Raw genomic sequence first — 23,046 nt, 5'->3', positions numbered from 1 at the left:
CAACTTATGGTGAATGCAGTCATTATAATAGCACTTAATTACGGTAATTACAAAAGAACTTTTGATGAATACAGTGATTATAAAAGAACTTATGAGATACTTATGGTAATTATAAAAGAAGTTATATTGAATACAATGATTATAAAAAAACTTATAATGAACACGGTCATTATAAAAGAACTTATGATGAATCCAGTGATTCTTACGGTGATTATAAAAAAACTTATGATGAGTATAGTGATTATAAACCAACTTATGGTGAATGCAGTCATTTTAATAGCACTTATGAGGTAATTACGGTGGTTATAAAAGAATTTTTGGTGAATACAGTGGTTATAAAAGAACTTATAATGAATACAATGATTGTATAAGAGCTTAAAGTGAGTGGTTATAAAAGTACTTATGATGAATACGATGATTTTGACAAACCTTATAATGAATACGGTAATTATGAAAGAACTTATGAGATACTTATGGTAATTATGAAAGAACTTATGACGAGTACGATAATTCTGACAAAACTTATAATGAGTACGGGGATTAAAAAAGAACTTATGATGATTATGGTGATTATAAGCAAACGTATGGTGAATGCAGTAATTATAAAAGCACTTATGAGGTAATTACGGTCATTATAAAAGAACTTTTGATGAATACAGTGATTATAAAAAAACTTTTGATGAGTATGGTGATTTTAAACCAACTTATGGTGAATGCAGTCATTATAATAGCACTTAATTACGGTGATTATAAAAGAACTTTTGATGAATACAGTGATTATAAAAGAACTTATAATGAATACGGTCATTATAAAAGAACTTATGATGAATATGGTGATTATAAAGCAACTTATGGTGAATGCAGTCATTATAATAGCACTTATGAGGTAATTACGGTGGTTATAAAAGAATTTTTAGTGAATACAGTGGTTATAAAAGAACTTATAATGAATACAATGATTGTATAAAAGCTTAAAATGAGTATGGTGATTATAAAAGTACTTATGATGAATACGATGATTATGCCAAAACTTATAATGAATACGGTGATTATGAAAGAACTTATGAGATACTTATAGTAATTATAAAACTTATGACGAGTACGATGATTCTGACAAAACTTATAATAGGGGATTAAAAAAGAACTTATGGTGATTATAAAAGAACTTTTGATGAATACAGTGATTATAAAAGAACTTTTGATGATTACAGAGATTATAAAAGAACTTATGAGATACTTATGGAAATTATAAAAGAAGTTATATAGAATACAATGATTATAAAAAAACTTATAATGAATACGGTCATTATAAAAGAACTTATGATGATTATGGTGATTATAAGCAAACTTATGGTGAATGCAGTAATTATAAAAGCACTTATGAGATAATTACGGTGATTATAAGAGAACTCATGAGATTCTTGCGGTAATTATAAAAGAACTTATGAGGTAGTTATATATCAACAATATTTCTTATAAACGTGATTGTAAGTGTCGTTGTAGTGAAGTATTTGAAATATCGAGATGACAGGGGTATTTTTTTGATCTTATGATGCACCTAGGTGTGTGTGTTTTGTGTTTGTATAGAATATTAAAATCGAACTAATTATATCAACGTACCTTAGTGTTACTTATCCGCACATGGCACGCTTCCCAGTTGCACTAAACTAGAATGAAATCAAATTCACGGTTGTACTTTTATAGACTAGGGCAACAATTCTGCGAGTAAATTTATAAATTATGGTGTTTATTTATTTAAATTGATTAAATGGTGTCTCCCAATGCCGTACATCGTTTAACGTAACTAGCAAACAAATACAACAGTGTGATTTTATTATTTAATAACAATATATTTTATTAAGAGGAGAGGAAGTTGGAAAAAATATGTCGAAATGAAAAATATTTCAGAATAAATGAAAATTCCAAGAGGTGGTCCTATATTATAAACAACAATCTACGCGTCACAATTCTATATGCACTGAACATACAAATAGATCTATGATCTTCTATAACGCGCAGAATCGTTCGACTAAGCAGGATGTTTGCTGTCGTTTACTCGATGGTGACATCACCGGAACTTGTGACGCGTTACCACAATCAAAACCATCGAATTCATCTTACCTAACCACAAACATTTCGAGGAATCAAAAATTGTCTAGTGCATCATCGAAATCGATTTTTTCGTCACCAAACTGTGTCTACCCCTATTAGGAGACGAACTTTAACGTTTATTATTTGTATAACCACGTAATTTATCGATAATCTCATGAAATTTCAATTAATATTCAATTATCATATCTATTAGATACTCTTTTTAAATAAATGTTTATTTCTTTTAAACTTAAATGAATAATATTTCGGTTCTCCCTGTATATATTACAAATTACGACCTCGGTGAAATAATTTACTCATTTTATTCATGTAAAAAGTATCATCCTAAATTATTTCAAAGAACTAATTCAGTAACTTTCCAAATTGAAATAAATTTATGTAATTTGTTTACACGACTTCTGTAACTCGATTAAATAAATTGAATAATTGATCCCTTTATTACCAGTCAACGTATTTAATATAATAGATAAAATTTACATTTGGCAACCTCGCTTTTATATACGCCAAATACTAAGCTGTAGAAATCTGTAAAAGAATGGAGTTTACGACGAATATGTTTATGAAATCGACGATAGATGGCTGGAACTCTTGATCGTATCTAAATTACGAACTAATTTTATAATGAAAATTATATTATTAGCGATGTGTATTTTAAAACTTCTTGATAACAAGACGATCAGAGTTTGAGAACAATATTAAAAAATAAAAATCTAACACGCCATCTATTGGTAGGTAATGGAATCGACAGTGATTACACTGTGGTAACTGTACTATTTAAAAGTGAAAGGCCACTTGAAATAAAACACAGACGATATAAATATATTTTATTATTAGGTAGAAGAGGTGAATGAAAAGACAATTTAATTTCGATGTTTTGTATTAAACAAAAAGATTAACAATATAAAACCTAAAAAGAATAATATTTAAAAAAACGATTTCTATCTATTCTCCATTTTCCTAATCATCATCGTCAATTATTATAATATCATTACTTTCTTCTTCTCTATTACAGTTAGAATAGCTGTCGCTGTTATAAGTTGTATAATCAATTATTTTCACTGTATAATTTGGACACCTTTCCCTATTAACGATATAGTATTTTGGATAATTCTTTCCACTATCGGAAATAGTTGTTAACGTTGGAAAATAGTAACCGTAGACAGGAAGTGACAGCGGATGAGGTTTGATGAATATACAAAAATCTTTGAACGTTTGTTTCATTTCGACAAAAGCACAACTGTAAAAAAAGAAGAAGCGTTATACAAAGAAAACATAAGTGTCGTTACTTCATTTTTTATTATTTGGCTTATTCATTGTTTAGTCTTTATTTCGACCATGAAAGATATTTCTAGATTTCACTTTGTTTTCTTCGTTTTCGAATAAATCTTCCTACTTATTTGGTTTCATATTTTCATGCATGAGAAGTTACGTCTGCATCATGTTCGAACAATGTTGCCAGACTTATATGGAAATAAAAAAAATATAAGATTTAATATTAAAACCAAATTATTAATTATAAAATGGATTTTAATGAAATTTTAATTAAATTAGCATACCTTAATACATTCACAAAAGTTGTATCTACATATCTGCTATCGGTAAATTGTTCGTTAGTCCAAAATTGTTTCAATTTATATTTAATAACAATTTCGAAATCATTTAATATTACATTATTCTCCTTGGGATAATGTATATCGATTTCCAAATCCTACAATAAGGATATGAAAAAATTCCACTCTCAATAAACATAACCTCAAACATTGAAAATTCCTCGTAATTGGATGTTAAAAATAACTTACTGTAAATGTAATTTTAACGTGTTGAGCTTTGAAATAATACGGTTCTGATATATCTCTTAGATTAATCTGTGTTTTTGAGGTAAAATCATGAAGACACGGTATTTCAAAAATACCGCAAACGCAAAGACTATGACCATTTTCCGTTTCGTAAAACGGCCAATAACCAACATTCGTGTAATACGCAGTCGGTAGAATTTGACTCAAAATATCCATAATCTGAAATACAATTTTATTATAAAAATACTTAAGAGAATAGAATTCTAACTTTAAGGTTTCACAATCATATAATTTCTCATTACATGCTAAACTAAAAAATTAATACGAGATTTAATAATTAACTATAGGCAACTAAACATACACTTGTGTATGGTGAATAGAATAATGTGTAATTAATACTAAATTAACATTTATTATTATTAGTATTAACAATATTAATAAAAAAAGAAAATGAATGTCAAATGTATGACGGGAACGTTACCTAAAACTGTGTATATATATATATATATATATATATATATATATATATATATATATATATATATATATATATATATACGATGTTGTCTAAATATACAATATATAATGAATTTCCAATAAAAAAATACATTAGGTATAATTGTTACTCAATATTAATGTAAAATAAATAACTATATACTCGTCTCTTATAAATTTAATTAAATTACATATTGTTGAATATTTTAATTGTATTTAAAATCATTTTAAACTCGGGAAACATTTTTTGATCCGGCAACATAGCTAGACGACTTCTACGTCTACATATTTCATTCTCAGCGCATGCGTGGTCATATGAAACATATCGAGTGATATTGAAACGTTGTCAGACTTTGAAAATAATAAGAAGAAACTTGAAATAAATAATATATAGAAATAGATTTTAATATTAAGTTTTATAAAGGATAATGATCTACCTAATATTTTCCTTCTTATGATTTTTTATCATGAAATTCAATTTTCTCGTGTCTTTAAATCAGTTACTGTTAGATATGATGATCTCAAATTAAATTTTGACTATTTAATAGGAAAAATTTTTGTTAAAAACATGGACGAAATATTTATTTACCATTTGTAGAATGATTTTAAGCCGTAATACTCACCCTATTAGGTCCACAATAAAACAAAAAAGTATTGCAAAGATGTAAAGCCACTTCGAGACCTTCCAATATTAATCTTTGCATTCGCAGCATATCTTCTCTAGAAGCACACCGTCGTTGTACGTGACTCATAGTTAATGACATATTTATTACGCATTAAAGTTTAGTCCATCTAACACGACAATTGAATTCCAATGCTTTGCACTTTAGTTTTTAATAAACAAATTTTTTTATATAGTACGGTCAATAAATTTATTACTCCGATACTTATTTAACAGATATAAAGTATTTCGATGAGCAGGTCTGTTTATAACGATGTTTTGTCTAGACTCTAAACTATCGTGTGAAAATAATTTATACAAAATGCTCGGTAAGCAAATTTTTTTAAAATTAGCTTTTGTTTTATTGAATATTTGTTTGATATTAAAAAAAAAATTGAGAAAATGATAATTTTTCACTTCAACTCTAATATAAATAATTCCAGCAGCAAATATTATATTTTTATTCAGTTGGTTTGAAAAATATGGCAACAGCGCTTTTGTATAAAAATCCGTAACCTATATGAATGAATAAAAAATGTCTGTTATTTCAAAGCAAACTAGAATTAACACGTGATTAGCTTTTACAATCTTGACATTTGTAGTAAATATTGTAGCGGCGGAACCAATTCTAAATATCCAAAGTGTATTTGAAATCATTATTCGTGTATTAGTGGAAATTATATTTTAAACGTTAAGAGTCGTGTGAAGTCGATTTTCGGTGTTGTCAGATTTACTGTTGTTTGAAATTCAGCCAGAAACTTCAAGCTTTTTTTGTGAGATTTAATTATTTTCATAACTATTTATTAGAAAATTCTTATAACTTTATCATTTGACAGCAAGGAATTGGTAGCATTGCTAAAAGATAACCTAAAAGACGATAATTAAAATAAATTCACGTTAATAGATGTCAATAGACATCAAATAAAATAACAATTGACGTATATCGGCTTCAATGGACGTCAATCAACATGAATCGACAAAAGTTGACATAAAATGACCTCAATTGACATAAATCGATGACAATAGATATAAAAATACATTAATTGACAATCGAAATCAATCGGGTTGAAGAATTCGATAAAAGTTGACGTGAAATAACCTCAGATGACATGAATTGACGTCAATCTACATACGTCGATAACCGGAAAAATATTACAACGATGCAAAATATCTCTCTCGTGCCTTTACAACTTTTTGAGGTTTATTTTTGTCTTTTTTTTATAATAAAAAATTTCTACACAACACGATTTTGAAACGGCTTTATGCTTTTAAATATCTCGTTCTTTATTAAAAAGTATCTAAACCTAACTTGTTTTATGACCTCGATATATTTGGTTATACAGTATACAAAAATCTATTTCTTCTTCTAAATTTGACGTTAATAGATAAAACCAATACTAAAACATCTCTTTCTTCTCCTAAACTATACATGTAGATGTGTAACTAGTAGGAAAACATCTTTTTCTTCTTCTAATTCTTGTTATCGTGTTTATACATTGATAGGCGAAGAAACGATTCATTTTCAATAGATTAAGAAATTTTATTTGATTATAAATATATTTTTGATAGTTTTGTAATTTTTTTCGAACAGGTTTTTAATAGAACTCGATAAAGTCGACGTAATTCGCATTTAAATCAAGTAAGGCCGACCCTGTCCAATTTTCCGCTAACCTATAAAAATTAATTTATCATAACAATAACACTTATTTTGTTTATCTTTTTAAACACGAATGGTAGCGAGGTGATAAAATATATAGAAAAGTCAAAAGGATAATTAAAACACTATATTTATGAACAATAAATACAAAAAAATATTTACAATCACTGTATTAAATCTATTTTTTTTTGTAATGATATTAACTGTTCTCGATCGGTAACCAATTTATCGTATTTGCTTTGAATAAATTATCTTTAGATAAACTATCCAAAACACACACCTGCAAAAAAAAACGAAGCAATATCAAACTATTAGTTATTTCAATGTTGCGTTGTTGCCGATTTCATATGTCTGCAAGTATTGGGATCAATTACTTTCAAAAAAATGAAACTTGATGAATACTATAACGATATATTTATATTATATATATATTAGTAAAAACTTTTTTGATCAAATTATTTCTTAGAGTCAAAATTTTATCAAAAATTTCTATTTAGGTATTGTGAAAGGTTTTGTTAAGTATGGCAACGTTACAAACTACAACAAAGATTCTCGTCTGATTCGATTGTTGCGTAGTTGCCGGTTTTATATATCGGTAAAAAGAATTTGGAAGAATTCGTTTAAAAAAAATTGAATTTAATATGATTGTATAACGAAATATTTATACAAATAGAAACATTTTTTTGGTCAAATTATTTTTTGGTTTATGCGTTCAAGTCCAAATTTTATTAAAAATTTCTATCTATCTATATATTGTGAAAATTCTTGTTAAGTATGGCAACGTTACAATATTCAACAAAAGATTCTCGTTTGGTTCGATTGTTGCGTAGTTGCCGTTTTTATCCGTCTGTAAAAAGTATTTGGAAGAATTCGTCTAAAACAATGGAATTTATATCTATAATGAAATATGGCAACATTACAATATTCAACAAAAGATTCTCGTTTGAATTGGATTATTGCGTAGTTGCCTGCTCTATCTATCTGTAGAAAGTATTTGGAAAAATTTGTTTTAAAAAAGATAGATTTTAGTATATCCTATTTAAATCATATAAATCAAAAAACATTTTTTTAATTAAATTATTTTTCAAAATTTACAAGTAAAGATTTCATGAATATGAATGTACAAAAAAAGTATTAACATTATAAAAATTCTCGTGAATATGGCAACGTTACATTTCAACAAAAGATTCTCGTTTGAAACAGATTGTTTGCGTGGTTGCCGGTTTTATTTGTCTATAAAAAGTATTTGGTGAAATTTATTCAACAACAAAAAGAGTTTGAAATATACCATAACGACAGATTTATATTATATGCATAAGAAAATGTTTTTAATCAAATTATTTTTTCTCAAAGTTGTGAAAATTCTCGTAAGTACGGCGACATATCAAAAGATCTAACAAATGAGGAATAAAAGAAATATCGATGAATTCAACACACTATGACAACACTGTTAAGTTTTAAACTACGACTTTTACTATCATGCATACATTCTGTTTACAATGTTGCCAAACGATCCAAAAAATCAAAACAGTTCACTACTTATTTAGTATTTATGAATGTAATATTTTGTCTATATGTTGCAACCCATTGATATAACCTCAAATTACTTCAAAGTCAATGGTGGTTGAAATATCACGTACATAATATAGTGGAAACACAAAATGAGAAACGACTTTAGGAAATTAAAAGAAAAGTATATAGAATAAATAAAGTACAGAGAAAGGAACAATTTTGTGATCTTCAGATTATAAAAAAGGGGAATTAAAAAATGATTTATCAAAGTAGAAAAACTTCAGTACCAATTGAAGTAAGTGCTAATTTCTGGTGTTGCAAATATTCTAGTTGATAAGATAAAACGGAATTTCTATTTAATTGAATAATAGTGGAGAAAATTGATGAATTATGATATAAAAACACGAGAAATAGAATAGAATTCAATCTATACGATATAGATAACAAATATGCACTCAAAAACTCAAATTACCACCAAATAAACAAGAAATTATTCATTATTTGGTAATTAATAACTTTAATGAACAAACGTCATTATATTTGATGAAAAATATATATGTAAAATATAGAGGGTTGGTCGATATATACTAAAAACGATACAAGCTAAAATTTTCCAAACAAACAGCAAAGTATCACTAATTTTGGTGTTTTTTCTCATTGTGTTTTAACACGAAATAAATCAATTTATTCGTGGTTACTGGCTTATTTAAATCTTCTCCTTTCTGTGTCTATAAGACTATAATCGACACTCTAATTGGATATTTGGCATCGATATCTGTAGTTATACCATTCAATAGTTATTCGGAGGCACCAGGAGTCGACGTGTGTTCCAAATCAACAAGTATTCTCCACTGTTTTCCTCTCTTTTCCATTGATTTTCATGTTTCACTCTTTCGTTTGGTTCATTTGCTCCATATTTTCATCGCCTTTCCTTTTTCTTCCTTTTCTTTTATTTATTTCGAACATTTCCCTCTTCTTGGTTTCTCTTCAGTTCACATATACTGTCTCCTCACTGATTTCTTCTTCTCTACACTCCACATTTCCATTCTCCACTATTTTCCTCTCTTTTCCATTGTTTTTCATGTTTTACTCTTCTTCGTTTGGTTCATTAGTTACATGTTTTCATCATCTTTCCATGTTTATATGCTTAGTTCTTCTTCAGTTCACTTATTTATTCTTCTTCTTTCCATTATAAACTCGTACTGGTGAATTCACTCCACTATTTTTTCTATAAATTCCACTGTTAAGTTTTCACTTGTTTTATTTTCATAAGAATCATTGTAAAATTATTTTTTTTAGTAAGGATAATTAGATAATTCACCTGTTTTCTAATATGGCGCACAAATTTATCCAAATTATGCGGATCTACGTGTTCCATTTTGTAGAACCGTCTCCATATAGCCCCGGCTAAAACAATATCATCAGATTGGATCCCTTCGTCGTAGGCAATGAAAGCGGCTTGCATCTGTTCTGATAATTCTTGTACTTGCGTTTTAAGACTGGATGTATTACCAGGCTGGAATAAGAGATAATTAAACTATCTGAAAGGAAATTTAGATACACGACATGAAAACTCACCCCTAATTTTTTAATTCTTTGACCGACATCAGCCCACAAGGCTTCAATGATGGAATTCCTGAGAATTTTACCATCTTCACCCTCTGCCATGGCTCTAACAGACAACATCCAAACGTACAATTCAGTTATTGAAAACCAGGAGTAAAACGTATCTGGTAAATCAAATTCTTTAAAATATTCCATATAATCAATTTTATCGGCTATTTCCTCGTATAAAACGTATCCGCGAGCTTTTATTTTCTAAAAATTGATTTATTAAAAAGTTTTTTTTTGAGATAACAAACGCCGTTAACGAAATCTTACCATACTATCGAAGTTAACAAACGGTACTTTCTTAAGAAATTTTTTGAAAATACTATCTTCTTTTGAAACGTTTTTTACTTCGTAAGTTGAAATAAATTGCAAGTTTCGTTGGTTATAAACGTTATTATGTAGAATTTTATTACTGCAACATATTCTTAACGCGTTTTTTTGTAATGACCCATACTAAAATCATATAAAAATTAATTTATTAATAATTATTCATTACATTCATAATTTGTCATAATTATAAGAAAAACATCAGTTCTAAAGTAATGTATAACACAAGAAAAGTATTTACTTTAATAAATATTAAAAAAAATATGCTTCGAAAATTTATTTTTAGAAAAATTCTTTACGTAAATCAAGATATAACTTACCAATACAGTTCGAAGCCCCAATACGTGATTAAAAAGTTTAATTGTATTCATTTTGATATATGAATTGTATTAAATAATGAATTATTTAAATAAATAAGTTGAAATTAAATTATTATTACATTTGGTATATTATAAGTAGTAACATAACCACACATTTTGATTCAATATTGGAGACGTGGTGCCATCTAGTGAAATTCACATTTTATTTCGTACTAATGGTAATGGTGGTTTGACGATTTTACAGCATGTAAGTAAATTATTAGTTTATTTTGTAATTTTCTTAACAAACCATGATTTAATATCGTTTTTCGGTTTTTGTCTTTTATATCAATTGTTTATACGTATATTATATAACTATAAGTATACGAACATTTTTATAATTTAAGGGAGAGACAGACAGCTTCTGATTATGACCTTCTTCACAAACATCATTGTATTTTTCCACAAATAAGATTTTTTCATTATTATATTTCGCACTTACAACTTTCGATAGATAGGTTAGTGTAAAATTGCCGGTGATATAACCAGAAGAACACCATAATTCATTTAATATATCTTAATGCATATGGGAATTTCATTACTAATTCGCGAAACTATTTTTTTAAATATTATAAAATGTACTTCTGAAGTAAAATATTTAAATATTTTATCGTTTACAATACCACATATTACGAGCAGATAGTCGTGGTTTAAATTTATAAAGTTATTTAATTAATTGTTTTAGTTATTAAAATATGGATTGAACAAGTATTTTATTTGCATAATATATAATATTTGTTTTTATCTAGATAAAACATGACTAATAAACAGACAAAAAAAGCCAAAAGGCCTCTACAGACCACTCTTGGTAAAGCCCCAGTTTCAAATGAAAAGGAAGAAATTGATTTATCGCTTATTAAAAAACCTATAGAAACTAGCATTTATGGTCTACACCAAGTACTAAATTTATTGAAAACAGCTACAGAAGAAGTGAGTACATCTATTTTTATATATTTAAATCCAATTCTACACTGAGAAAAAATAAATAAAGCAGTAAATCAACTTGGGTTTTGTTAGTTACAAATTCTCATTCTACCAACAACAAAATTGAACAATTTATGAAAGTAAATAAAAAAAATAAACTTGTGTACTTTAAGTTTACTCAAATTCATGTATTTTTAGTAAATCTATTAAATTAATCGTGAAATAATTATTAATCAAAATGATCTTCATATCGTCTTGTTTTAACAGTTTAAATGGTCATTTGTGCTGTAAATGTTAATTTTTTAGAAATAATTAAATGTTCTGTGATATAAATTGAGTCGTACTCTATTTTAGGTGAAAGATTACATAACATACGAATGTGATATAATGTACGAATGCCGTTTATGTAGAAGTATATTCAGAAGTATTGCCAATTTTATATTACACAAAAGGAACTACTGCCATATGAAATATAAAGCGTACGCTTCAAATTGTAGAGAAATTAACCCAACGGTAAGTTCAATTTGTATCTACAACATCTTCGCATTAAATTCTTATTTACAATTCGATTTTGAGGACATTTTAATTGAGAAAAATTTGAGCTCACAACAATATTTAGGGCTAAAATATCATAATCAAGCCAGGAAAACTACTATTCTATGTATATATATATATATATATATATATATATATATATATATATATATATATATATATATATATATATATATATATATATATATATATATTTATATATATATTTATATATATATATATATATATATATATATATATATATATATATATATATATTTGGATACAAAAATCAACTCGATTCAATTTCAGTGGTCACATGCTTAAAAAATTATATTTAAACAAAAAATAAACTGCTAGTTTGTCATTTTTAACAAAATAACAGTTTTTTATTCATAGTAGTTCTAATGTACCGTTTTATAATCAAGGAACAGGTTTACCTTTAGACATAGTAGTTCAAATGTACCAACTAGTTATAAAGGAAAAGGTTCATCTGCCTGAGCTTTCGGAAAGCATTCAGATGATGGGAGAACCTAAAATAACGAAAGGCTCAACACCTGTTATTGAAGAATTTTAAAAAAAAAAACGGGAAATCATTCAACTAGCTGAACTTGAATGTAATTTTAACCAAATTATAGTTTCTTACACATATGTAATAATACCATCCTGTTATAGAGGAACAGATTCATCTTTAGGCATAGTAGTTCAAATATATCATTCTGTTATAATGGAAAAGGTTTATCTTTAGACATAGTAGTTCAAATGTACTATTTTGTTATGAAGGAAAAGGTTTATCCGCCTGAATCTCCGGAAAGTATGCAGTTGATGGGTGAACCTGCAGCGACTAAAGGATTGATACCTGTTATTGAAAAATTGAAAGAAAAACAGGAAATCAAGCAATTAACTCAGGAACTTTTGAGCGCGGATTTATCCGCCCAAAAGAAAAACGAACCTACAGAAAATAGTACTGAAAATAGTATGTTACTGGAAAAGATATCCACCAACAACGCTGCCGTTTTTCAAACAGTATTACATAAGACGCGGCAACAGGAAACAACCAAACCGGAATTTATGAAAAAAGAGGTGAAAATTGAATTTTTTTTAAACCCAAAATTTTTTGTTATCTTTATTTTTTAGGTATTGGAACTGCATAAAATTTTAGATAGCGATAAAGCTGCTTTAGGAACCGATGGAAAAATCTGTAGCTTCCAAACTGGCAAACTCAACTCCAATTCGATATTACCTAAAACCGAATTGATGTGTAGCGAATGCAACATCAAATTTTCGACAAGGAAAACCCTCAGTTTCCATTTGAAAACCAAACATAATAACAGCAGATTGGTTTACGTTTGCCCGGATTGTAAAGAAACATATGCCAATGCATGGTCCGTCTACCGACATCTTTTTAAGGTACATATTTATGAATAAAATTGTATAAATCATATATAATATATAGTATGTCTGAAAAAAGTACTTCTCCAGTATTTGGTGTCTCAAAAAATTTGGATAATGATCCCTCGATCGGTATTAGCAACTTTGAGGATTGAAAATTTTGTTTATTCTTTCAAAACCCTTAAGGATTGATTAAAAAATTATCTAGAATATACAGGATGTCCGAAAAAAGTACTTCTCCAGGCATTGGTATCTCAAAGTATGCTCGAAAAAAATTTGATATTGATCGATTTGTTTATATTATAGAAATTGTGTTATTTTTTAAAGATTAAATGAAAAATCCGAATACTTTTTGATTCCTTCAGGTCTTTTTGTTTCAAAATTCTTTGAAAATGTCACAAGAACTCACAAAACCATCATTAAGGGGTGAAAAATTCGATTTTTCTTTCCAAAACATTCAGAGTTGGTTTAAAAATTAACTAGAATATACCTACAGTATGTATAGAAAAAGTTATATATTGATCGTTGTGGTTATGTTATTGGAATTGTATCATTTTCTGAAGATTAATTGGAAATTTTATACACTTTCTGAGTCCTCCATACCTTAGTTTGTTGAAGCTCAGAGGAAATGTCATTTCGACTAACAAAACCATCATTGAGGGTAGAAAATTGATTGTTGTGGCTATAATATTGTAATTTTATCATTTTTTAAATATTAATTGAATAATCTTGATACTTTTCAACCCTTCCAGGCTTTAGTATTTTGAAATTTCAATAAAATGTCACTTTGAACAACAAAATCATTTTTGGGGGTGAAAAAAGTGACTTAAACAAACAAAACCACCATTTTTTAAAATATTTATGGTTCATTGACTTCTGTGGCAGGTTCATCGGAAATCTTCTGCTCAAGTAAAAAGATTAAGGGAACAAATCTACAACAGTGTAATCAGAAAGGATCAGGAATCTCACAAGAAGGTAGAAAAAAAAGAGTTTTCCAATCAGGATAAAGCAGACGAGGAAAATCAAGTAAATATAACCTAAAACTAAAAATTTCCCGAATTTTAATATTTTTTTTCTTCTCCAGTGGTTGAACAACATCGAGGGCGACAACGATTTCCAGATGTGCGGTGGTTGCGGCAAGAGATTCGAAAGGAAAGCGGCCCTACATTCGCACGCCGCTATGTGCATCAAACGTATAGCCGTCTGTAACACCATCAAAGAAAACAACGCCAAGAAAAAAGAAGAATTACCCAAAGATACCAAAACGAAACTGAACAAAATCGAAAAAACTACCGATTCCCATCCCAAAGGAGCCCTAAAACGTAAACCGTACTTATTGAGGACCTACAAACAACCAGTCGAAATCCAAATCACCTGTGATACGAACCTCGCTCATAGAAATAGTGACGAATGTGATTTTTATGATGATAATAGTGTTAAAACTAACTGTGATTATTCTAAAGTTAAAACTCGTAATAACGCGACGGTTTCCGTGAAAAGTGAGGTTATATCATCCAACAGTTTATATTCCGATAGTGAAAAAATGGAAACTTTGGAATCTCAGATTAACGGTAACTATTTTAATCAATTTAAACTAATATTAAGGGTTATTTTTTACTATATCAATTACCCCGTGTTTTTTTTTCACTCTAGAATTGTGAAAAATCATCAATTCGTTTTTTTTACTACAGGAAATTACGCCAATATTAAAAAAAGTCTTAAGGGTTTTAAATAGTCATATAAGGAGTCGTTTTGTATTCTCATTGTTTTCACAATACATAAACTCTCGCCCAAAGAGATCTTTTCCCCGATTTCCAATATTTTAGTATCCTTTAAGGTGCTTAAGCCTGTTAATGAATTGGGAAGGACATCCGTTTTCTGTTATTTCCATTGCTAGCTCACAGACTCAGTAATTGTTCTCCTTCAACATCCCTATCATCTTAGGGCGATGTTCGAGGTAGCAGTGACCTCTCAGAAGACCTACCATCAGTTTTGTATCGTTTCTAGTCATCACAAGAACTTTTTCTAGCCGTGGAGTGTTTCTCTAGTAAAACTGCATCTGATGTGGCTTCTCATGAGGTCCCAAGTATGGAGTTAACACTTTGTTTTTGTTAGCTGGTGTTTTTAGAGTACCCTTGGTTATTGGAGAAAATGTGATTTTGTTTTTTAGAGAGATTCTTCTGAACACATTTGTTTATAGCTAGCAATTCTAACTAAAAAATGGTGCGTCATGTTCCTGATGGTATAGAGAGCTTGCATTTTGGTCCTCAAATGCCCAGTAAAGCTCCTTGCTATATCTTCGTACCGTCTGGGTATCAGAAAAGTACATTTTGAGCTTGTAGAAGATTTTTATTGGCCTATGATTTGCGGTTATCAATTACCATTTCATCTGCTATGAATTTGATCATTATTTTCTATATTTATCAATTCTAGAATCCTGTGTTTAATTTTTCTGTCCGGATTATCCTTGTTAAATACCTGATTCATCACTCTTAAGTTGAAGGGAAGGCAGATTTAGTGTTATAACATCTTTTATTGAAAATATATCTATTTAAATGGGTCCGGAATATCTCAAAAACTCCAAAGTCTCAACAGTTTTATATTAAATTACTTGCAAATTTAGACATTTTTCAATATTGAATCCCTGTAATTGCGACATGGGACCCAAAGCTGGAAGATTTGTTATGCTTCCACATACTCAATGATAGTCTTCTTTATTTAAGGGATGATGTTGAAACATTTCGATTATAGAGGTTTATTGATGTACCTCCATTTAACTGGACCCCAAATGTCTAAGAAGCTTCTTCTTCGTTATGGATTATCATAATAAAATTTCAATAATTTTACATCAAATTACCTCCAATAGTAGAAATTTTTGACTTTTATCAACTTTTTCAAAATTTAACTTCTATAATTGTGACTTTCCATCTCAAATCTAGAGAATTTGTACTAAATCTGATATAAAATTCATACCTGGAAGGATTGTTATCAAATAGCTCCCATTTTCGATTGTGATCTTCCCCAATGTTAAGAATGATATTGAAACGTTTCGATTATAGAGATTTTTTGATGTATCTCCATTTAACTGAGTCCTAGATGTCTGGGAAGCTTCTGTTATTGATAATTTTAATAAATATTAATTTCATTTACATAAAATTACGTCTGTCATTAGAAAATCTTTGACCCTGTTATATTTGATTGACTTTTTCAATGTTTAATCTCAATTTAAGAATTTATATAAAAGCTGGAATTTAATCCACATTTAGGAAGTTTCTCATCTGCTTTATTATATATAATAACGTTAAATGTTTCAATAGAAATACTAGAAATCACAAGGTGCTAAATCTAGTGAGTAATGTTGATAGAAAAATTTTAGTAGCCAATAAAGAAATCAAAAAAATTCATCTTAAAAGTTTTTAAGTCGAATTTGTTAAACTGTTCTCATCGAAAGTGTTGATATTATTCGAAAGTTTAGTATAAAACATTCAGTTGCTCTTATGCCCTCCTAAAGTCCTGCGTCAGTTAAAGGTCCTATTTAAAGGAAGACATGCTCTAACTGACCATAGTTCAAAGTTACATGCACTAAATCATGAAACGCCATAAGGACTACCTTCTGTATGAATCCTTTCAAATTTCCAAGGAGGTTTTGTTATTTTTTTTATGGAGGAGTCTACATGGTGTTCCAATATGAATATAGCATCAAGATTAACACTCAAAGCTCTCTCTCTTTTTTGGTTTCAATCATATTTACACATAATTCAATCAGTACCCGAGTTGATTGATCCATTATTGACATCAACTTTTCTAGATACTTAACCATATTTATAGCCCTGGTATCATCTGCAAACGGTATTAATTTTTTATCCATCACAGCTTTAATATTATTAAACTAAACAAAAAATACAAGAAGAAATCGAGTCTAATAAATTAGTTTTAATATCTTGGATTCAGTAGGAATTGTTTTTTATTTATTTGGGTCCTCTTTTGATGGACTGTATACCCTAATACAATATTAATACATTCTAATTTTGATACATATATTTAATAATCTGCTACATGGGGATTTAAGGGATTTTTCTCCCTGCTACATTTGTTTTTAACCCTCCTATTTATTGTACCATTTGATTTTTAATAAGAAAAAAGTCTCGGTTTTGTGTTAATTTATTGAATGGAAAGAAAATTGTTCTAACTAACAACCATGACTCATTTTATAAATTTTTTCATCAATTTTTAGGTTGTTTTGTCAATATTTTTATTTTTTATCGACATACTTTTGAATAAATTTACAGAATTAATTAATTAATAATTATGAACGGTTTTTATCGAATTAGGGAAACATAAATCTTCTTGGGGAGTAGTTCGGATAATGTTATTCATTTTTATTTTAGAAATCGAGCGGGATCACAGAATCGAAGTGATAAAAGAAGTTTCCCCTTCACAAGTATCGGATACCAGTAGTAAAAATAGCGATAAAAAGGTAGGAAAAAGGGTATCAGATGAGGATATTTCAGACTCACAACAAAGTTATGATTCTAATGAAACCGACAAAGATTCATTGAGTAATCTGAATGATACATTGGAATTTCAGTCACCAGGTAAGTTACATATATATATATATATATATATATATATATATATATATATATATATATATATATATATATATATATATATATATATAGATAAACCATTTTTTGCTGTTATAATCGTCTAATTCGGGGCCATTTTTACCTTTTTACCAAAACAGGCCCTGTAGTATGAATATCAAATTATTTCAGGAAAAATCAGTATAAGGAGTTTGGAGGAATTGAGAGGATTCCCTAAGGAAACAATCGATGAAGATACCCTCATCCTTGAACCCTCTAAACCAAATAAAAGTCCAAAAAGTTCCAAAAGGATGATAAAAAGGAAAAGAACACCGTCTTCGGATTCAGATCAAAATAATAAATCGTTCAAACAATCAGATTTCGATGTTCTACTAGACAAACAAGTAATTCTAATCAATTACCTTCAATTTATATAAAATTAAATATTTCCTTTCAAATTTTAGGATTTGAATTTCATGGCTAGGGCGTCTCCGTACATAGATCGAAAAAATTTAACCTGCAAATCCTGCCAGACGCAACATCCTTCACTTTCAAAACTACTCTGGCACATGTCCGCTCATTTCTCTTGGTTCCGATACCAATGTAGCAGATGCTCCTTCGTTTCGTTTGGTAAACCTGAATGTGCCAATCACGCTAAAAGTATTCACGATATTAGAGACGATGAAATAGCCAACGTAGTATTACCCATACCCAACTGGAAAACTCTCCTGCTATCGAACGAATTCAAAGAACTTAACAGTTCCAGGGAATTAGGAGGGAAACTCACTGACGAGGTACGTATATTCACTCAAGTGTCCTTAGGACTCCTGTTAATATTCGTAGGCGAATTTTACTTAAACTGATTCCTCCAGTTGATCTTTTCTGGTTGATTGTCCCAATAATTAGTTTTACCCATATCTATATTATTTCCTATTGTTCCGTAGCCGGTATCTCAGATGGGTTAAGGTCTTATGAAGGATTTTTGTGTCCTTTTTTTAGTTATTTCGTTCCTTTATCCATTGCAGGGTAACTTTATTTCTGTCTAGCTTGTTTAATTCCCAAACTAGTTTGGATTTTGTGATATTGGAGCTTAGAGCTTAGCTATCGGACGGAAAGTTTTTTTTATATTAATATAAATACGTTTTTCAATATTTTTGTTTGAAAAATGATTGATGTGTTTCACAGGCTTGCAGAGTATCCGGTACACTCCTATTCTTGTTTTTTCCTGCTATTTTATAACCATGTTTTGAACCAGTTTCCTTCTACGGCTTGATATAGATGTGAATTTTTTCTCAAAGCTAAACTTTTTGTGGTATTTTGTCCTGCAGTTTCATCAATAATTTAATGACGGTTTGTCCTTGTTATTTCTATTTCTGAACATCCTGCGTTACTTTTTCATGTATTTTTCACTCGATTTTAACTACTTAAACATAATTTGAGATAATAAAATGATGATATATCATTCGAAATGTTTCACGATGAACGAATTCTTGTCGTTTATTGAATAACAAATTTTTTATCTGAAAATCAAGAAATTGTTATATTTTTATTGTTTTTAAGCAATTTTCAAAAAATGAAACAACTCAATTTTTATCTAATTATGATTACTTTTAGTTTTTAAATATGTGTTGAATATTACAAACAAATATAACTAAATCAAGTATCGCAATAACATTACTATTATGAAACAGTCTAAAATCAAGTAATTGATGATTATTTACAGTATCTTAGTCGTTTTTGTCACTTAGTTATTTCATTATCACTAACAATGTAGCTGGAAAATTTGTTACAGAAAAACATTGAATAAATTTCTAATTTTTTTCTAAATAGCTTCGACTGCAATATCTTGAATTAAATCTGTGGTATTTATGTTTTAATTATCCCCAAATGTTGTATAAACTATTTAATTTACGTTTTCCTTCTCAGTATTTAATACAATCTTTTTACTCTAAAATAGCTGCATTCTTCGCATTCTATTATATCAATTAATTGTTTATCACTAGTTTTTTATTCGATTTCGACCTTTTTGTTCCTTTCAGATGCTTTTTTCTCTAAATTTATCTTTATAATAACTATATTAATTAGTTGTAATAATACTTTTAGGTTATAATTACTGTCATTAATAATAATCAATGTTGCCAACTTTCGAAACATAAATTTAACTATTCCCGATGTCGCCATATATAATTCTATATCCTGGATGCCTGGAAATAAATATTTTGTTCAAAATTACTGCGATGATTCATAATCAAATAAATATACTTATAAAGTCTGTCAACATTAATTCACTAAAACAAATCAATTTTACCGACCTTTGAAATATAGAGTATTCCTTTATATACCTTGCTACAACGTTTCATATTTTTTCGGAAATAATTAGAAATTAATAATTTTCTAATATAAAATATTTTTATTCCTATAAAAAACAGTATATTACGTTCTTTACACTACTGAGTTTTATTTAAAATTATTACGACAATTCGTTATCGAATAATTGTACTTTGAGGTTATGAAAGTTGTCATAATAGATCAATTTCACCAATCGTCTGAACATAAATTCCACTATACGCTATGTTGCCACGTTTAATTCATTTTCGGAAATAATTGGAAACACAAAAAAAATAAATTTTGCCAATTGTCTAACAATAAATTTTACTATATGCCAAGTTTAATTCTTTTCCGAGATTGTTTCAAAAGATTTTTCAATTTCCATTTTGATTTTTTTTAAAATTATCTGGTTAACATAAATTCGTTATCGAATAATTATATTTTTAGGTAATATCTGGTGTCATCAATAATACATTTTACGATTTACCAATCGTCTAAGAACAAATATCACTATATGCCATGTTGCCACGTATAACTATTATTCGGAAATGTTTGGAAATATTAAGGCGAAATTTATTTAATATAAAATAGTTTGATTTTTTCGAAATAGTAGTTTTTTCATCAGATTTTTATATTTTTCATTTTGTTTTAAAATTATTTCCATAATATTAATTCCTTATGAAATAATTATACTTTTAGGTTATAATTGCTGTCATTAATAATACACCGCTTTTCACCAATTGCTTAAAAATAATTTCACTATATGCCATGTTGCCACGTTTAATTGTGTTTCGGAGATAATAGGAAATTATTATTTCAAACGAAATTGTTGTGACAAAGTCTGGTTAATAATAATAAATCAACCCTACCATTTTTATTAAAATTTTTCGGATAAAATTTCCTTAAAAAGCAACTAAAACTTTTTTGTGATTACAAAAAAATGTTTTCTCCCTCCCAAAACAGGTTTTTTATAAAAAATCATTCCAGATAAACGTGAACTGCCAAGACGAACCGTCTGCGATTAAAAATAACGAAGAAGACCAATCAACAAATCTTCTAAATACGTTGTTCGTCGATTCGGAATCGGATCAGACGGATCTACAAGACTTGACGGATATTCGTTCGTTTTCTATGCCGAAAATGGACGAGGTATCGATTAAAAACGAAAGTATCGATATCACCGAAGACGATCACGAGAATTTCCAATTGGAAGTACCGGAGGAAATTTACACTTTGGACGTTTTCGAAGTGATAAACATCGACGCCATCGAGGACAAGGCAATTACTTACATAAAAGAAGAAATAGAGGACGTCAACGATGAAAGCGTAGTTCCGAATTGTTCGCGAGTTACACCAACGCCCCCGAACGAAGATTTACGCGGATTCGATAATTTGAATAAGATCCCTTCTAATAACCCTACTAACATCAGACCTACCAGGAATAGAATGCGCAGTATTAAAACCCTCCAAAACGATTTTTTCTACGATCTCGATAGGGCGAACAAACCGCCCGAAAGTGTGAGCAAAACGAACGGACCTGTCAGACAAAAGAAGAACCATCACGTCGTTAAAAAAGAATGAGGTTAGAAAAAAATTTGTTTTTTGGTATTTATTTTTCTTTTCAATATAAATATTTCTTGTTATTGGATACATATTTTGTTAATTTATTTTTTTATCAATTAATGTCTTGTTCTTACTAAAATAAAAGTATAATACGGGGTATATTCGTTATATATATTTTACCTACCTTAAAAAATAAAGAATGATTTCAAATTTTTGTCGTCCCCTCGTATTATTAAATTGGACGAGATTCATTATTATGGTATAGGCAACATTTAATACATGAAGCTGAGTATAAAGAATTGTCTATCTATGAGATATCCAGTTTCGCATTATAGAGGAACAATGATGACTATTGAATATCACAAGTGAAATTCAAATAATGGATATTCTTTTACTCAAAGTGGAAAAAAGTGATTTAAAACAGTTGAAATAGTCTATAAATAAAGTGGCAACCAAGTATACGATTAACTCGTATATTGTATCATAAATTGAAAAAGGAATGATTAATTTATGTTACTAGTATTACGCTCAAGCACCAATTGGCGAATTTGAATTCATTTCATTATCCAGATAAAAAAATTCCTATTTTCGTAATACGAAAGAAGTTGTATAGGCAACATTGAATACATAGGAATTGTCTACTTACAGAATATTCAATATCGCTTTTTAAAAAGAAGATTTCTATTTTATGAGTAATATCAATAATGAAGTAACATTGAATTCTGATTATAATGGACTTTCTTGTACTCAAAGAGAAAAAAAGTATTTTCAAACAGTGGAAATAGAAATCCTAATAAAGCGGCAACCAACTATACCACATACTTGTATATTGTATTGCCTACCATCTAATCATCCATACGCTGTTTGAGTATAATCATAGATTAAATACTGTACAAAAAATCTAATTTATGGTATTATTACTATGCAAAAGCACCAATTAGTGAATTAGAATTTTATTTTCATTATTTTCTTAATTAAATAATTTCACCGATATTAATCAATCATTTTTTCGAATAGAACAGTTTTAGTCGTTTCATCGTAATAATATGTCAATTGAATAAAGTAGTATAGGCAACATTGATTACATTAAGTATACTCAGATGATCGATTTCATTTTTAAAAAAATTAATTTCATTTTATGATTAATTTTTCCAAATGGACTTTGTTTATATATTATATATTTATTCAA

General features: G+C 28.4%; 4 protein-coding genes across 4 annotated transcripts in view; 1 reads left to right on the top strand and 3 right to left on the bottom strand.

The window, feature by feature from the left end:
• Positions 1-1,980, bottom strand: part of LOC130446224 (juvenile hormone esterase-like) — a 40,789-nt gene extending 38,809 nt beyond the window's left edge. Inside the window, exon 1 of the mRNA XM_056782321.1 lies at positions 1,621-1,980. The gene's annotated coding sequence lies outside the window, so the exon portion shown is untranslated. The remainder of the gene's footprint in view (positions 1-1,620) is intronic.
• A 991-nt stretch (positions 1,981-2,971) lies between these two features.
• Positions 2,972-5,212, bottom strand: LOC130446223 (uncharacterized). The gene is made up of 4 exons (XM_056782320.1): positions 5,027-5,212; positions 3,912-4,127; positions 3,669-3,820; positions 2,972-3,349 (listed from the first exon to the last, which is right to left on the bottom strand). Exons 1-4 carry the CDS (start codon positions 5,165-5,167, stop codon positions 3,070-3,072), a joined length of 789 nt encoding a protein of 262 aa, XP_056638298.1. The 5' UTR covers positions 5,168-5,212; the 3' UTR covers positions 2,972-3,069.
• Positions 5,213-6,833: 1,621 nt separating this feature from the next.
• LOC130446222 (ubiquinol-cytochrome-c reductase complex assembly factor 1) lies at positions 6,834-10,654 on the bottom strand. Its single transcript, XM_056782319.1, has 5 exons — positions 10,492-10,654; positions 10,115-10,297; positions 9,812-10,051; positions 9,555-9,749; positions 6,834-7,001 (listed from the first exon to the last, which is right to left on the bottom strand). The coding sequence occupies exons 1-5, from the start codon at positions 10,540-10,542 to the stop codon at positions 6,921-6,923; spliced, it is 750 nt and encodes a 249-aa protein (XP_056638297.1). The 5' UTR covers positions 10,543-10,654; the 3' UTR covers positions 6,834-6,920.
• LOC130446220 (uncharacterized) lies at positions 10,655-22,016 on the top strand. The gene is made up of 11 exons (XM_056782318.1): positions 10,655-10,738; positions 11,280-11,460; positions 11,809-11,967; positions 12,772-13,071; positions 13,126-13,398; positions 14,266-14,406; positions 14,465-14,951; positions 17,769-17,975; positions 18,159-18,370; positions 18,431-18,760; positions 21,282-22,016. Exons 2-11 carry the CDS (start codon positions 11,287-11,289, stop codon positions 21,873-21,875), a joined length of 2,877 nt encoding a protein of 958 aa, XP_056638296.1. The 5' UTR covers positions 10,655-10,738; positions 11,280-11,286; the 3' UTR covers positions 21,876-22,016.
• Positions 22,017-23,046: the final 1,030 nt, after the last annotated feature.

The sequence above is a fragment of the Diorhabda sublineata genome, chromosome 7, assembly GCF_026230105.1.
Source record: "Diorhabda sublineata isolate icDioSubl1.1 chromosome 7, icDioSubl1.1, whole genome shotgun sequence".
Classification (NCBI taxonomy): domain Eukaryota; kingdom Metazoa; phylum Arthropoda; class Insecta; order Coleoptera; family Chrysomelidae; genus Diorhabda; species Diorhabda sublineata.
The sequence above is the reverse complement of the archived record's forward strand: the minus strand, read 5'-3'. Positions and strand labels throughout refer to the sequence as shown.

Excerpts from the sequence above, each read along its gene's own strand:
- LOC130446223 (XM_056782320.1), bottom strand. The coding sequence starts at position 5,167 with ATGTCATTAACTATGAGTCACGTACAACGACGGTGTGCTTCTAGAGAA. Across the intron at positions 4,128-5,026 it reads TTTATTGTGGACCTAATAGG|ATTATGGATATTTTGAGTCA; the intron begins GTGAGTATTACG and ends ATTGTATTTCAG. Across the intron at positions 3,821-3,911 it reads ACGTTAAAATTACATTTACA|GATTTGGAAATCGATATACA; the intron begins GTAAGTTATTTT and ends TCCTTATTGTAG.
- LOC130446222 (XM_056782319.1), bottom strand. The coding sequence starts at position 10,542 with ATGAATACAATTAAACTTTTTAATCACGTATTGGGGCTTCGAACTGTA. Across the intron at positions 10,298-10,491 it reads TGGGGCTTCGAACTGTATTG|TATGGGTCATTACAAAAAAA; the intron begins GTAAGTTATATC and ends ATATGATTTTAG. Across the intron at positions 7,002-9,554 it reads TGCGCCATATTAGAAAACAG|GTGTGTGTTTTGGATAGTTT; the intron begins GTGAATTATCTA and ends TTTTTTTTGCAG.
- LOC130446220 (XM_056782318.1), top strand. The coding sequence starts at position 11,287 with ATGACTAATAAACAGACAAAAAAAGCCAAAAGGCCTCTACAGACCACT. Across the intron at positions 18,371-18,430 it reads ATGTTCTACTAGACAAACAA|GATTTGAATTTCATGGCTAG; the intron begins GTAATTCTAATC and ends TTCAAATTTTAG. Across the intron at positions 18,761-21,281 it reads GAGGGAAACTCACTGACGAG|ATAAACGTGAACTGCCAAGA; the intron begins GTACGTATATTC and ends AAATCATTCCAG.